This window comes from Sminthopsis crassicaudata, chromosome 2 (assembly GCF_048593235.1).
Source record: "Sminthopsis crassicaudata isolate SCR6 chromosome 2, ASM4859323v1, whole genome shotgun sequence".
Taxonomy (NCBI): Eukaryota; Metazoa; Chordata; class Mammalia; order Dasyuromorphia; family Dasyuridae; genus Sminthopsis; species Sminthopsis crassicaudata.
The window spans coordinates 492,182,942-492,199,799 of NC_133618.1; the positions used below are offsets into that span (position 1 = coordinate 492,182,942).

General features: G+C 34.4%; 1 protein-coding gene across 1 annotated transcript in view; it reads right to left on the reverse strand.

Annotated features, from left to right (window-relative positions):
* Positions 1-819: 819 nt before the first annotated feature.
* Positions 820-16,858, reverse strand: part of LOC141557588 (liver carboxylesterase 1-like) — a 49,718-nt gene continuing 33,679 nt past the window's right edge. Inside the window, exons 7-15 of the mRNA XM_074293451.1 lie at positions 15,026-15,130; positions 14,630-14,734; positions 13,260-13,298; positions 9,455-9,595; positions 8,234-8,314; positions 6,823-6,970; positions 5,466-5,597; positions 3,312-3,384; positions 820-1,297 (exon numbers count right to left, since the gene is read on the reverse strand). Of these exons, the coding sequence (XP_074149552.1) occupies positions 1,153-1,297; positions 3,312-3,384; positions 5,466-5,597; positions 6,823-6,970; positions 8,234-8,314; positions 9,455-9,595; positions 13,260-13,298; positions 14,630-14,734; positions 15,026-15,130 (969 nt within the window). The 3' untranslated portion in view covers positions 820-1,152. The remainder of the gene's footprint in view (positions 1,298-3,311; positions 3,385-5,465; positions 5,598-6,822; positions 6,971-8,233; positions 8,315-9,454; positions 9,596-13,259; positions 13,299-14,629; positions 14,735-15,025; positions 15,131-16,858) is intronic.

Sequence of the window (16,858 nt, forward strand, 5' to 3'; positions counted from 1 at the left end):
TATTTAAATAAAAAACCCAACAACCTGGCCCTAAACTGTCTTCCTAGCTGGATTATCATGTTCTTTCTTTTATACTTTAGCCCAGCCAGAATTTTTTTCTTTGCTCTCCATAAGCAGAGGAAGAAGAATATATGCAGAAAGCATAAAGAAAAATTACGAAAAAAGACAGGAGGAAGAGGGAGAAAAGAAGAAGGAGGAGTAGAAGAAGAAGCAGGAGAAGAATGAGAAGACAAAGACAAAAAAGAAGATGAAGAAGACAAAGACAAAGCAGATGAAGGACATGAAGATGAAGAACAAGAAAGAAGATGAAGAAGAACAAGAACAAGAAGAGGAACAAGAAGAAGATGATGACGAACAAGAAGAAGATGAAGAAGAAGAAGAAGAAGAAGAAGAAGAAAAAGAAGAAGAAGAAGAAGAAGAAGAAGAAGAAGAAGAAGAAGAAGAAGAAGAAGAAGAAGAAGAAGAAGAAGAAGAAGAAGAAGAAAAAGAAGAAGAAGAAGAGGAGGAGGAGGAGGAGGAAAAGGAGGAGGAGGAGGAAAAGGAGGAAGAGGTGGAGAAGGGAGTGTAAGAGTTATTACATGGCCTCTGAAGGTTTCATTTAGATTATAAGCAAATGGGATTTCCTGCTCTTTTGGATAAGCAGAGTCACATATGGGAAAAAAATGTTTCTTGGATGTAATACTTGGGAATCACATTTTGTACCATGGCCCAAACAGGAAATATTACAGAGAAAAACTGTTATGTAACTCAAATGCAAGAGCTAAAAGTGTTGATTTCAAAGGTTGATTTTTCCCCAAACAAAAGACTAAAACTCTGGTATAAGTAACAAAAATCACAAATGATTTTATTTAATAGAACACAAGCCAACTATATTCATTGAAAGAAGAAAATATTACTGACTCTGGATTTCTCATTACCAGGTGTCAAAGTGCAGGGCCCCACACCCTCATACACATGGGGTTAACATATGGCTGTTTACATTTTACCCTTCCATCTTTTTGTTGAGAAGCTGCCCTACTACCTGATCTAGACACCCATATTAAAGCAAAAATGTTTTTTCTTCCAGATACACTGAGGTTTCTTTTGAAGGATAGGTAATTGACTTATCTAGACAATATCTAATTATGATCTTTTTACTATTCATCATTTACATTATTTCTTTTCCCACAGGTTAGTGTAAAATTCCACTTCCTTGTCCTTCAGCTTTTCAGCTATTTTGGAGTCAATCTTCATTTGCAGGTATTTTTCATCTATCTCATACTGAGGCCATGTCAGCAAACTTCCACCATTGGGGTTTCTGGAAATGTAACAAATGTTTTTCAGAAATGATCATTTAATTACTAGTGGTTGTAGTGCTAAAAGGGAGGAAGAATTGGACAATCCACTAAATATGCAGATAACATTTTTCTAGCATTTGGGCATTATTTAGTTTCCCCTTCCCACAGCACTTTGACTTCATATAATACAATAAAGTAATATTATCAAAACTATTTGTATTGATTAAAAACCAAAAAATAAATCAGTGAAATAGACTAGGTAAAGAAGAATTATAAGCAAATAAACCCAGTAGCTCAATATTTGATAAATTCAAGAACCCCAATTATTTGGTTAAAAATTCCCTATTTGATGCAGTGGGATAGTGGAAAGGGAGCTGACTTTTTCTCTAATCTCCACTTCAGATAACTCAAGAAGATGTAATCACAGTTGACAACTTCAGGACATTTAATAAAATGGGAACAACCTGGTGATACCTTTCCAAAGGGTGAATATCAGTCTTTGAGTTGGAAGAAGCAATCTTTTTTGGAAGCAATATATTTAGGGCCATTTAAAGGTTAAGGGACTAACTGCAGTCCTCTAGAGAGACTCTAACCCTTAGCAAGTATGACTAGAGACAGAAAGAGATTTCTCTCTTCTTCTCCTTTTGGACATGGTACTTAATAGGAAGGCTACTTGCTCAGAAGTAGAAACCAATATAAGAGTTGTAGAGTTACTTGAAAAGAGTTTGAGGCCCAATGGAGGTAGCAAATAAAAACAACCTCCAGATGTAAGCAGATTCAGGGAGACAATCACTCATGTGGAAGTACCTCTTAGAGGAAGAAAAAGAACTATCTATAGATTCAAGAGAGAACTTAGCATGGGCAATCAAGAATTATTCAGCAGGGAATAGTTCACTTTGGAATCCCAATTCAGCAATATATCCAGCAGAGATTCAGTGCGTAGTGTGGAAAACTTATGAAGACTTCAAATAAGAGAAATTACATTTAAAGACTAACAATACTGATATAATGATTAGCCTTGACCAAATATTTCCCTAATTTTCTACCATCAAATTCTAAATTTGGGCTGATTCTCCATTTAAATGTCATGTGCATTTATGAGAGAACATAACACAAATATATGGAAATAATTCTTTCTTTATCAAAATATATCTAAGTGTTTGATGCAGCAGGATCTAGGACAATTACATTAGATTAAAAGTATTATCTGACATATAAGTATTCAAAGAATATGAATTGTTGATCAAAAAAGGATGCAAAATATAAACAATCAGATGAAAGAAGTATAAATCATTTATAATAAAAGAAATACAAATCCAAGAAATTCTGATGAATTGCTAACCTATAAAATTGGCAAATATCACAAAAGGGAAAATTTGTCAATGTGAGAGAGTTTGCAGAAGGACAGACAAACTAACATACTATGGGTTGCTCTAACCATTATGGAAAACAATTTGGAATTACACAAATAAAGTGACCAAAATATTGATATTCTATATCACCCAAAAGCCCATTGCTAGTCATTTGCCTCAAGTAGATTAATGAGAAAAATAAAGATCCAAAAAGTACAGAAATGTTTATAGTAACACTAAAGCAGCAAAGGTTGTAGTAGCAAAAAAAATGGTGGATAAACATGAATTGAAGAATGGCTAAATATGTTGTGCTAGATGGATGTAATGAGAGTATTGAGCTATAAGAAATAAGGAATATGAGAGGTAGACAGAAATATGTAGAACCTTGAAAAAAATACAATGACTGCAAAATGTAAATAAAATATGGTAATGATTCACAAAAATGAATGCTGTGATATTTTTAATGGCCAAGCTTGGATTCAAAGAAGAGATATGAGAATGTATCCTCCCTTCTTATTTTGCAAAACAAGGGAGGGTTCCATAAGTTAGCATTTCCTTATCTAATTTGAGATGTAGTTCCTAAGTTGGTTAATTTTAAAAAAATAATAAGGCATATAAAAACTAAAACTATCAATAAAAATTGTTTGTTAACTGTTTCTCTTTTTTATGTTATGACTCTCACCCATTCCTAGCAAAGTTGGCCCAATATTTCATCATCCTCCTGCTAAATTGCTTCTCTTCTTCTGAGAAACCATCTGAAAATAAGAATATAGATATTACAATGTGAATATAAACTGTAAATGAGCAAAATTGCAAAGTTCTCTTCAGTGCCTATTCTATGTTCTTTGCTTTTATATCTCACTCCCTCTTGGACACTCTCTCCTCCTCTCAAACTTCTGGATCTCTCTTTTATATGTTATTTCTATTTTGGGTGCTCTTTTTGGGCAGCAACCTAATCTTTTTTTTTCAGTCTAGATTTTTTTAATTATAGATTTTTATTGACAAAACATATGGGTAATTTTTTCAAAATTGACCCTTGCAAAAACTTCTATTTCAAATTTCCCCTCCTTCCCCCCACTTCCTTCCCTAGATGGCAGGTAGTTTCATACATGTTAAATATGTTAAAGCATATGTTAAATACAATATATGTATACATATTTATACAGTTATCTTGCTGCACAAGAAAAATCAGATTTAGAAAGAAGGTAAAAATAATCTGAGAAGAAAAACAAAAATGCAAGCAAACAATAACAGAAAAAGTGGAAATCATATGTTATGGTCCATACTCATTTCCCAATGTTCTTTCACTGGGTGTAACTGGTTCTGTTCATTACTGATCAATTGGACATGATTTGGATCCTCTCGTTGAAGAGAGCCATGACCATCAGAACTGATCCTCATACAGTATTGTTGTTGAAGAGTATAATGATCTCCTGGTTCTGCTCATTTCACTCAGCATCAGTTCATATAAGTCTCCCCAGGCCTTTCTGAAATCATCCTGTTGGTCTTACAGAATAATAATATTCCACAATTTATTCCGCCATTCTCCAATTGATGGGCATCCACCCAGTTTCCAGTTTTGGGTCCCTACAAAGAGGCCTGCCACAAACATTTTTGTACATACAGGTCCCTTTCCCTTCTTAATATATCTTTGGATATAAGCTCAGTAGTAACATAACATCAACTTAATCTTAACCATGTTTTACAAATTATATAACGTATGAGCTTTAACAGCTTGGAGAACTCATCTAATTGAGCCCATTCCCTTTACCAGCTGAGAACCTGAGAACGAAAGAGGAGGTGGCATGGCCTGCCAATATCATATAAGTAACAGAACTAAGATTTGAAAGCGAATTCTTAGACTTCAGATACATTGTTTTTACTATTATACTAAGTTTCAGTCAAACCTGGGCAGCTATAGTGTTAACATTTTACCTAAAGGATATTCATGATACTGACAATAGAAAAGTAAATTCATAAAAAGAATGGATTCAGATACTTTTTCTTAGTGGGTAATGCTTAGGGATCCCTAAGGAGTCCCATGTAGCCAGTTAGAACAAGGCAGAGAGAAAATTGGAGATAAGTATAGAGGTCAAAGCTTTAAAATGAACAAAGGTAGGGCAGGTAGGTGATGCAGTGGATAGAGCACTAGCCTTGAAGTCAGGAGGACCTGAGCTCAAATCTGACCTCAGACATTTAACACTGGCTGTGTGACCCTGGGCTAGTCACTAAACCCTAATTCCCTCAGGGAAAAAAAAAAAAGTAAGAAAGAAAAAAAAATGAACAAAGCTGAAGCCACCTGGCCATAGACTGAACTTCAAGTGCACTAATGGGCACTCTTACTTTGAAGGAGACTCTGCTCTCCTATCTTCATTATGAGTATTTTCTAAGGTATGGCAATAATTAAAGGAAATCAGACTCCTGGAAAAGAGTTGAACCACTGCTCAAAATCAGAGAATCTCGGATCCAGAAGGGACTTCAGATATCTTCTAATTCAACCTTCCCAGAACTTTAATACTGTCTCCATTCCTAACAAGTGGTGGTCTAGTCTCTGCTTAAAGACTTTTGGTGAAGAATCAAAGATGTTTGTTCAAGTTCCAGTTCTAACAAGCCAGTTCACTCTCTGACCTTCATTTTCTCATCTATAATTTGAAAATAATAAATCACCCTTTCTACTTCACAGGGGTGTTGTAAATGCCAAATGAGATAAGAGATAGGAAGGTACTTTGGTTATGTAAAGGGATTAAATGCACATAAGGACTAATAGTTATTTTTTTAGAAAAGGAGATTAGGTAACATTTTTATAAAGTTTATGTAGAAAATAAAGATCTATTACCTTTTAAAAATGGAGAACCGAACATAAAAAAGAGATCATCCCCATGGTCTGCCTTGACTGTTGCTGGTTTTATATTTCCCCAAATACTGGCCTCATGCTGAAATTCATATAGGTAGGTAGGTACACCTGAATCTGAAAGAAAAGAAAGTAGAGAAAAATTCTAGAATCTTTTATCAGATTTAGAACTTCTGACTCTCTTCGGGAAATTTAAATAATAAAAGGCTTGTTCTCTATCATATTTAATCATTTTAAGTGATTGAAAAGCCTAAATCTAGGGGATATGATACAACTGAAGGTGTCAATGGAAGCATGAATTATAATGGCCCACATTGAATAAAGGAAGTTATGTCAAAAGTTGTTATTTAGCCCAGAGATGTTCATTAAAAACCAGAGTCCTGCCTTACTCATATAAAAGTTTAGATTTCACTATGAGCATAGAGTCTTATTTAGACTTTTATATCCTATTAAAATCCCATTGGTATCATACAAACACAGTCATCTAGCCAGTTTGATAAGGGAAGCTGATTTAGTTTTTTACACATAGGTATAATGTTGGAAAGGTTATGTAGTCTTCCTCTTAGCTCTCAGCTTCTTAAAATGTAAAAAAAAAAAAAAAAAAAGGACTCAATTAGATGAGTCCTACTAGTTATAAAATCTTATACCATTATCCCTTTGATATCATGGGAGTTAGGAACATGATGCTGCTGCAATTTAGAAAATCCACATAAAAATTGTTGCTCTTCCTTTGTAATAGAAAAGTCTAAATTTCTTCTTTTTATTTTATTTGGGGTTCATAGTACCTTATAAAATTTAGATTGATATTATATAAAAATAAGCTTGTATTTTTTGCATTTCTGAGTTTCTAAACTTCTGTCTTCTGATGGCAATTGTGTGTCATCTGCAGCTTCTACAAAACTCCCCTCAAATTTTCCATCTATTTTCTTTTGCCAATCCCTGTCATATTGAAACTAGGATGAGAACATTTCAATATGGAAGGAATAACTATATATCATATAATCAATATTTAGCAATCATAATTAAGTTTGGGGTACTCTCCAAAGTGCTGCTCCTCCCAAGATGACCAATGTCCCTAATCTAAATTCAGCAATGCTCCTCTTTCACAATCAACATAAGAAACTTCATGTCCTTTCCATCAAGGAAATATTCAATTGAGAATTGCAATTCAGGTCTTCAAATTCCAGAAATATTTTCATTATATAGGCAAGTGTCTACAAAGCATCTGGGTAGGGTCTATCCCAAGAAGCTATGGAGTAAGCTAATATCTTTGACTAAAAGTTGTAAGGCATATACCATGCTGTATCATCATTTCCGCATCTCATAGTCCTCAGAAATTTACCCCTGAAATTCCGAGCCAAAATCACAGTTGGGATTCCAAATGTCAAGTCTCCTAGCATGTCCAGAAAAAGCCTTTTCTTTTCGACAGGATCATCTGTCACTCCAAGATACTCCTGAGTTATCACAGGTACAAGGTTTTGAGGGATCTCCTAAAATAGTCAATGAAGCAAGGAGTGAAAAAATAGTCACATTCATTCATTTCCACCCATACTTCATTTTATCTTTCAATAAATGTGATGTCTTACTTAAAGTTACTCCAACTTAACATCTTACACAACCCTGTGAATACATTATAAAAGGTCTCATCATAATATTATGAAATCCTGCTATAAATTATTCAAGTAAATAATCTGTTTATAACATTTTCTATTTTTAACTTAAAATATAGTGTCTTCTAAAATATTGTTTTTGTGAAATACGTTATTGACATTAGAAGTAAAATGCCTATTTTAACGTCTACTATTTTGTGTTTGGTTCCTGTGCTAGATAATTAGCAGAAAACAGAGATGACAAAGACAGATTTCTTACGGCATGATATAGTAGAGAGGGAGTTGACTTGGGGTTAATTTTGTTTCTGGAAACATACTATGTGATGCTGGATAAGTTTCTTAGTGTTTTTATGCTAAAGACTCTTCTTTAAAACTATAAATAGCTAAGAAGTTGCCAAGCATAATTAGCAAAATAATTTTTCTCATGAGAAATTTCCAATAAAATTACAAGTCAAGTTCTACCCCAATCTTGCCCAACTAAAAGAGGGAGCTAAAACAATAACAAAAAAGTATAACATAAAGTATATTTGGATAAGTGCCTAAAGCAGGTATAAACAATATGTTATTCCACTGCATCCAAAATGGGCAAAATTACTACCAAAATGAGTGGGGTATCAGTTAGAGAAGATATAATGTATTGAATACATGTATTGTCTCACTGATTTTACTTTACATGTCATACCACTTTTTTTGGTACCCTGAACAATCTGTATGGGTAATCAATTTAGTTTTTTGAATATTATTGCTTAAAACATTTTGTTTTGTGACACTTATGATCTAGAATATTCAATTGTTAAATTTTGCTTTAAAAATACAAAACAAAACTCAAAGGTTTCTGTTTTCTAACACAAAGAGACCATTTAAATTACTTTGTTCTTTGAGTACTTGGGGTCTGCCCTGAAATGGAAAGAATAATAAATCAATGGAAATTGCAATAGATGGGTATGTGTGACCTTTGAGAAACTGCATCCCTTCTCTGTGCCACAGCTTTCCCCATTCCCAAATGAGGGCTTTGAGCAAGATGAGCATTGGGTTCTCTTGAGTTTTAATATTCAGTGTTCTAAGCTTTTTTATCTAACTTTGGCTATCTATGCTTTAACTTGCCTCCCAAATCTTATATTTTAAATCTCTAAATTTCCTTACAACAAGTGGATATGAATCCCATAACAGTGTTGATGCTGTTTCTTGGTCCAATCCATTCTCTGACAGAGGATATCCTAATGCCTGAAAAAAAAGAACCAAGTTTTACAAAAAGCATTGATCTAAAATAAAAGAAATTATGTAACACAAATGAGGAAGATGATTTTATCTTCAAATTGGAAGGAAACTTCTCTGATGAGTAGGGTAGTAAGGTTAGTTTAATAAATTAAAATAGTTCTCTAAATATTCCAGAAAACCACTTAAGTAAAAAGATGAGTAAAGCATTTTCTCATTTCTTTTGAAAAGGCAGAATGGGGAATCTCACAGTGCCCAGAAGGTTGATCAATGAGAAGTTTCTAGCTACTACTGACATAGTAAGGAAGTCTGAAGGGAGCTTAACTGATACTAGAACCATATTTCCCTAGTTTATTATGATGTTAACTTTTAGAATATAGATGCCCCTGGTAGAGGTAACTTTGAACCATTTACACAAGAATAATTACTCTTTGTATTCAAGTGACTTAATTCATCATGGGATTTAGAGTTAAATAGCTCCTTGATCCAGTCCAACCAATTCATTTCACAGATAAGGAGGCTATAATTCAAAGAAGGGTATCAAGTGATTTACAGAAGGTCCCATGCAAACTAGTAACAGAATCAGAATTAGAATTCATATCTGCAGCTTACTGCTCTTCCAGCAGTATTATATTGTTTCCACATTGAAGAAGACAGAAAGGATCAAGCCCATGATTTCATGCAAAACCTTTTCAATTTTAATAGGAAGGAATCCCAAGTGAGAACAAGGATGTTATATATTTTATGGATCATGGGGCACAACACAAAATGTGGGAAAAAAATGGACTCTAATCCTTATACTGACAAAGCAATCTCTTGCATTTTATGGAAATTAGTTTTTTTTTTCATCTATGAAATGAGAGATTTGGACTCTGTGCCTTAAAGCTCCAATGTACTAAGATTCTTTGAGTGGGAAAGAGCTAGACACAAACTTCACCCAGACAACTTAACAATTGCCTAAAGTGAATCCTTAGAAATGGTGTTTTGTGTTAGGCAACAGAAGTATAGGTTGTTAGCTCAGAATCAGCAGTAGAGGCGCATCCAGCATACTGAGTGAAGCCTTTTCTCAGATTAACCAATGGGGAATTTCTGGTCCTAGAGAGAAAAAGAGATGAATACAAAATTCCAGGAGAAATATAGTGCTCTTACATTTGGTAAAAGGAAGCCAAATTCATCATTGGTGATTCCCATCATGACCTGAATGTCAGCAAATTGTTTTTCAGCCAAGAGTTCTTCAGGACTTTTGGGCCAAAATACTCCATCCACAACTATAGGTATGAACACATCATCCTGAAAGAAAGAAAATAGTACTATAGCTGTATTTTCCCCTCAAAACAAAATAAATTCATTTGTATGTCCTTTCTCTATACTTGATAGAGGACGGACATAATCTCCTTATGCTCTGTTAAAGTCAGGAGGGGAAAGGACCTGAAATTTTACTGTGAGTGACTGAATTGCAAAGACAATTGTAGGCATTGTTTTTATCTCACCAATGAATTGATTACTTATGAATCAATTACATTTGGATTTATTGAAAATGATTTCAGTTCAGTAAATTAGAACATCAAAAAAATTGTTGCATAGTCAGAAATGTAGGAAGGTATTACTGATGGGAGCTGAATAAAATTCTCAGGTATTTGGTAGTGAAGAATGGCATTGAGAGAGTCTGAGTCCCTGCAAACAATTATTGGAAACAATCTGGAAACCTACTCTAATAACTGGGTTTATGCTATTTAAGCTTTTTATCACTGATTTTTGATGAGAACATATATGAATATCAAATTTGCACATCCCCCAACTTTAAAAGGGCAAGCTAATAAGCTGAATGAGAGTTAGGATTAAAAAATATCTTAAAAGATCATTGGGGTGAATCTGAGGAAGTCACATCTAGTGGGAATAAATGCTATATCTTACACTTGAATTAAAAAATAAATTCCATAAATAAAATATAGGGAAAATGTAGTTAGCAATTTGTCTGAAAGAAAAATCTGGAGACATTTTACAAAGCCAATATGAGTCAATAGTAGAATGTAGAGGGAAAAAAAAAACCAAAAACAAAAACTAACAATCTTCATTTGCATTAAGAGAGGACTGAAGGAATAAGAAGATAATAGTTCTTCAATAGATAGATACCATACTAAGTGTTTTGCTCCTCTAGGGATATTTTACATTCCAAAGAATATTGGTGAATTAAAGGGCACTGAGAAGAGTATAGACAAAAATGCTGAAGGCATTTAAATGCATGAAAAATATTTTTTGAAAATACTACGAAACATAAGATGGGAGGGGAAAGGGCAAGATGTCATCCATGTACAAGAATGTGAATTATTGTCAAATAGAAGAGGTTTGGAAATTGTGCAGGAAGGTAAAATCAGAAGCAATGAATAGAAGTTGCAAAGAACTCATTTAGGCTTTATGTCAGGAAAAAACTTCTTAATTAAAATCTGTCCAAAACTGTAATATGTGCAGAGAGATGGCACAGTAGATAGAGCACTAGACTGGGAAACAGGAAAACCTGACATCAAATCTGTACTCACTCACTATACTCACACTGACTATGTGACTCTGGACAAGTCACTTAACCCTATTTGCCTCAATTTCCTCATCAATATAATGAGCTAGAGAAAGAAATCACATACCACTCCAATATTTTTTTGCCAAGAAAATCCCCAAAAGTGGTCACAAAGAGTTGAATACTACAGAAAAAACTGAACAGCAACAATAACAAAAATTGGACTGGACTTCCTTGGGTGGTAGTGATTTACCTTTTAGTAAAGATCCTCAAGAAGTGGTTAGATGATCACTTGTCAGGTATGCTGTGGTGGAGATTCCTTTCAGGTATGGGTGGACTTAAACAAATACTAGGGTCCTTTCCATGTTTAAATTCTATGATTCCATGAATCTCAATAAAATTGTTCAATGGAGAAAAGGAGCAGTTTCTCATTTATAATTCAGATAGACACCTATTTTCTCATTTGGTTCTGACATTCTCATTGGGTAGGAAGTGAAATGACTATTGTACTAGATTATTATACAAATAAGAAAACTGAGTTTCAAGGGAAATGTTGGATCATAGACACAGAATTAGTTGGGCCTGGGAATCACTTAATTGAACCTTCTTATTCAACAAACATTCTATTCTATGGATATCTCTATAATTATATGACAGTGATATATGGATTGCAGATTTGATCAAAATAGTCCCTCTTCCTGAGGAACTTTTTTGGTTATCTATAAAGTAAGAAAGTCTGGATGGAGAGAAAGATCTTGGCCTTTTTATGTTTAAATTTTTAAAATCTTGCCACTGGACACAAATGGCTCCAGTGGAGAAAAGGGAGACTCATAACTTTGCACCACCTCTTGTATCTTAAACCCAAATCACTTGGATATCATGGTATCATCTTCCTGATTCCATGGTTCTTTTCTAGAACAAAAGACAAACAAAACAACATTCTACATCTCATTCTTTTCCAAATATAATTGAGACTCTGAAAACAGAAGAGCAATGTCTAGAGTCATAGTGTAATTTCTAATCCAAGATGCTTTCCTCTATAGCATACTACCATGAATGCAAACCAAACTACAGAGATAGACTATCAATGGAATAGCATGGCTGAAAGAAGAAAGAAAATATTTACATCATACACAAACCAGAGTTTAAATACAGTCATGGGGCAAGGAACTGGAAAGATTCACAAGGTCATCCATGAAGACAGTGGGATTGGAGAGAATTTATCATAATATCTTTTCTGCTTAATTCAAGAGCATTTCTTTTCATATATGGAATTTTAGTTAAATATCTTTCAAAAAGCTTGAAGTTTCAGTAACTTCTACATATTCTAACCTACTAATTTTATAGCAAAGGTGATGAGAAAGGTAGATAGATTACTCCTGAAATGAGTGAACAAGATTTGAAGTGTCAAATGATCAGTCTACTTCATATATTTTCCACTTAATAATTAGTCCAGATCAAAAATCTCCCATTACAATTAAAGCTGTTTTCATAGAGTTTTACTAGGAGTATAAGGATTAGTAAAAAAAAATCTTGAATTGCCTGGAACTTTGGTTTTATCTCTGAGACTAATGTAAAGAATCATTGACTCACCTAAAATGGTTTATCATTCTATAATGTTGTGTATTTTTACTTCAAATTTTCTGACAGGAATAAAAAGGTTTACTCTCCACATCCTTACCTACAGAACGATTTTAATTTTTTTTTCTTTTTTTAAGCTGAGGCAATTGGAGTTAAGGGATTTGCTCAGGGTCACACAGCTAGGAGTATTTAAGTATTTAAGGCCATATTTGAACTCAGGTCCTCCTGACTTCAGGGCTGGTGCTTTATCCACTGTACCACCTAGGTGGCCCTAGTGACCTCTTTTCAAAGAGGTTTTAGGATGGTAGGGGAAAATTATATAAAGCCTTATTAGCATTTCTTAATCTGATATTTATGAACTGAAGGTATATTTTAAAAAATCAAAATTATTTTTCAACATGATTGATTTCTTCTGTAATTGTATATATAGTATTTTATAATTTTAAAGAATCAAAATCCCTTTGAATAAAACAAAAGGACACACACACACACGCACACACATACACACGCATGCACACACACACACACACACACACACACACACACACACACACACACAGAATCCTTGGTCTAGAAGCTACTCTGAAACTGAAAAGGTTAGTAACACTCTTGAAAAGGAAATTTCTGTTATGGTTCATTGTGTCCCAAAAATATAATGGGGTATTTTTAAAGGTTATGATGTTGAATGATTTCATTCAGAGATGGCTACTTTTTCTATAGTTAACTAGAACATAGTAGCAAGAATTCTACCACTTGACATTGCCTCATACATAGTAGGTGCTTCATGAATATTCATTACTTGTTTCATTGAGTAACTTAAAGGAGCCAAGAGGTAAAATCAAAATAAGAAAGATAATGTACCTTTGTGGGATCTCCTGTGAACTCCAAGTGGTATAATTTCTGTGAAGGGAAAAAAAAAAAAAGAATGGACAAAGAAATTTCCCAAAAAGAGCTCATCAAGCTCACCTTGATTTGACAGTCAAGTTCATTTTCATATTGGTTTCAGAAAGTCTCAGAGAAGAACACAGGGCATCTGGTCTCCCATACTTCTTAGCAAATCAAGTAATAAGGGTCACAAAAGAAGTAACCAGGTGTCTAAGAAATTACACTTGGAGCCCTCACCTCAAGTGCTTCCCCCTACTAATTATTCCTCATTGTTCATAGGCCTTTGGAAGAAAATACGGCTGAGATAAACTATCTCAAAATGAGTAGTGGCACTTTTTTTCTCAATTTGTTGATAAGTCTAATGTTTCATAACCCATCACCGCCCTATACTACTTGGCCTCCATTTTAAGCCTAAAATAAGGATTGCATTTGGTGCAAACTATACCAATGTTGCTGAAATTCATGCAGAAAGAGTTCCATTATTGTATTTATGCCAAAAGGACCTGGCTCTTGTTCGCTATATATTACAATTTTGAGATTCTCCCAAGATTCCTTAGCCATTGCTGATAGACTGGTACCGAAGCAGAGAATTGTAGTGAATATACAAATCAATTTAGTTCCAAGAAATTACTTTGTCTTCATTTGTCTGATTTATCCCTCCAATTTTGGAGGGGATTGAGTGGATCTAAATTATCATTCCAAGTCCACATTTGCCCCTCATGTGTGGATGCAATATTAGTCCAGGGTCAGGTGGACTACACTGAGAAGGCAAAGAGATCATATGCTAAATATCCTTCTGTTCAGGGAAGGTCTAAGCCTATCTGGTTCTCTATAGCTCCAGAATACAGAGGCCCAGTCCCCATGTCTTGGACCTCTTTAAAGGAATAGATTCTCCAAGGTACTTGATTTGAGCAGGAAGGAACTTAAAGTTATACTCACACATGTGGACATCAGAAATTAAACCCCAAAATCCATTTCCAAAATAATGATTTAGGTAATTATCAACTAGGGCTGGTTGGAGGGACCTTTGTGAAAATTGAAACTACTGATAGTTCTTTGAATCTTCAGCAAAAACACAATCCAAAAATAGAAGGATTCCGGATGGGATGATAGATGCAGTATAAAAGGGGAATTCTTTCATGGTTTTCTTACCAACCATGGCATTTGCTCTTAACAATGCATCTATGGTGCATAAAAAAAATTGTTTGAAAAATTTATCATTCTGGAAATTAGAACAAATTGGCCATGGGAAACCTGCCAGGCTGCCTGGAAGAACTTGAGAGGCTGAAGTGCCCATATACAAAGTTGTTAAAGTGACAAAAATTAAGGACTCTTAGATCACCTACCAACTCGTCAGTTATGTGAAGGATTTCATCCTCTGTCTTCTGTCTCATACATTGAACTAGAGTGTCAGATGTGGTTGTTTCACATCCAGCCACAGCTGCAATTTTCTATAACAAAATGCAACAAGAGACATTTTTCTTATTGTCCATCAGGTAAAATAATTATACCCAAACCACCTTGGACCTAAATTCGTGACAACATGTTATAGAGAAAAATTGCTGAATTTGAAGTCACAAAATTTGTGTTCAAATCCTTGCTTTCAATCCACTCAGGGCCACCATTCTTAAGTAAAATGAAGTAATTAAACTAGATGACTTTTTGTCACTTCCTGCTTTGGCCATTTAAAATGTATGAATCCAGTCAAGTTTTTGAAATGGGATATACTATAAGGATCCTACCTTAGTAAGTGGTTTGATGTTATGTCTGAAGAGAGCTTTTTGAAGGACAACTCCACTCTGCAAAATGACTCGTTGGAAGAGATCCTTGGTCAAAGGAGACAGAACCTAAGTAGAGAATGAAATTATTATTCAAAAGGAAAACTGTTACTATGGTAGGGTAATCATGGTTTTCTTTACTCTGGGGTATACAATGCTGACAAAACTATCTTCCTTTACCTGAATTTTTAAAAAAATACTGAATATAGCACTTAGTTCCTAAAATAATTAGTCAAAATAGAGACAAACTCTTACTGGGTCTGTATACCAAAGAGGTCACACACAAAAAAGGAAAAGGTCCCATGTGTACAATAATGTTTGCATCAGCCCTTTTTGTAATGGCTAGGAACAGGAAACTAAGTGGATACCTTGGGAAATGGGGAATAAGTTGGATAATGTTAAGGAATGGTTGAATAATTTATGGTATATGAATGTAATTGAATATTATTGTTGTAAAAGATATGAGCTTACGCTAAGTGAAGTGATCATAACCAAGAGAACATTATACACAACAATAAGAAGATTGTGTGATTATCAACTATGATGGACTTGGGTCTTTTCAACAATGAGGTGATTCAGGCCAGTTCCAATAGTCTTCTGGGGAGAGAGCTATCCACATCCAGAGAGAGCACTATGGGAAATGAAAGCAATTCACAATATAGAATTTTCACCTTTTAGTTGTTGTTGTTGTGCTAACTTCCTTGTTTTTTTTTTTCTTTTGTTTCTCATTTTTTCCTTTTTGATCTGATTTTTCTTGCATACCATGATCAATGTGGAAATATGTTTAGAAGAATTTCACATATTTAATCTATATTAGATCACTTATTACGCAAAAGAGAGGGGAGGTAGGGAAGGAGGAAAAATTTGAAACACAGTGTTTTGCAATGGTGAATGTTGAAAACTATCTTTGCATTTATTGAAAAAAAAAAGGCTACTAAGAAGTAAAAATAAAATAAGTACAGAGAGGGGCAACAAAAATAGCATAGTGGACAGAGCATCCAGCCTAGTATTTGAAGAAAATGAGTTCAAATTTGACTTCAGATACTTAATACTTACCACCTGTGTGCCTTTAGGCAAATCACTTAACTCAAACTGCCTAAACAATAAAATAAAATAGAAAAACAGGGTCTGGTGTAGTATATGGAAAAGATCCTTAACTGTGAGTTGCAACTTCATATAAGACCCTGCAATTGAATTTGGAGTCACGAAATTATAATTTATTATCAGTTAAATGTTTGATATACCTATTTTTAAATCTTATATATCTAGGGATACTCAAATTTTGTCAGGGAAAAAGGGGTCATCGGTAGAAAAAGTTTAAGAAGCCCTGGTACATGGAAGGCCAGTTATGCAATTTAGAAACCTGGATTCAAATTCTTCCCTTGACACTCAGCAGCTATGTGAACTTAGACAAGAAACTGAATAGGGCATCCTTATCTCATGGTATCTTTACCCTGAGGGAGTTCTCAAAGACTTTTAAGTTACAAACCTACTACTGATTCACATTTTTTTTTTTTTTCTCATCAAGAATTCTTATGACAGAACTCTGCCTGAAATCTACCTAAAAAATAGTTAAAAGAAGAAGCCAGCAGTGGGCACACTTCCTCTTTTGGCTGCTATGCTGTAATTTAGCTTCTCCATGTTCTCTACTTGATGGAATGGAAGCATTCCCAGCAGTGCCTCTAAGTAACCTGTATTCATTTTGTTTCTCTCCAGTACAACAGAAACCTCTTGAAGGCAGGGGCTTTCTTTTCATCTTTACATCATAGAGCTTAGCACAAGGTCTTGTACATAGGC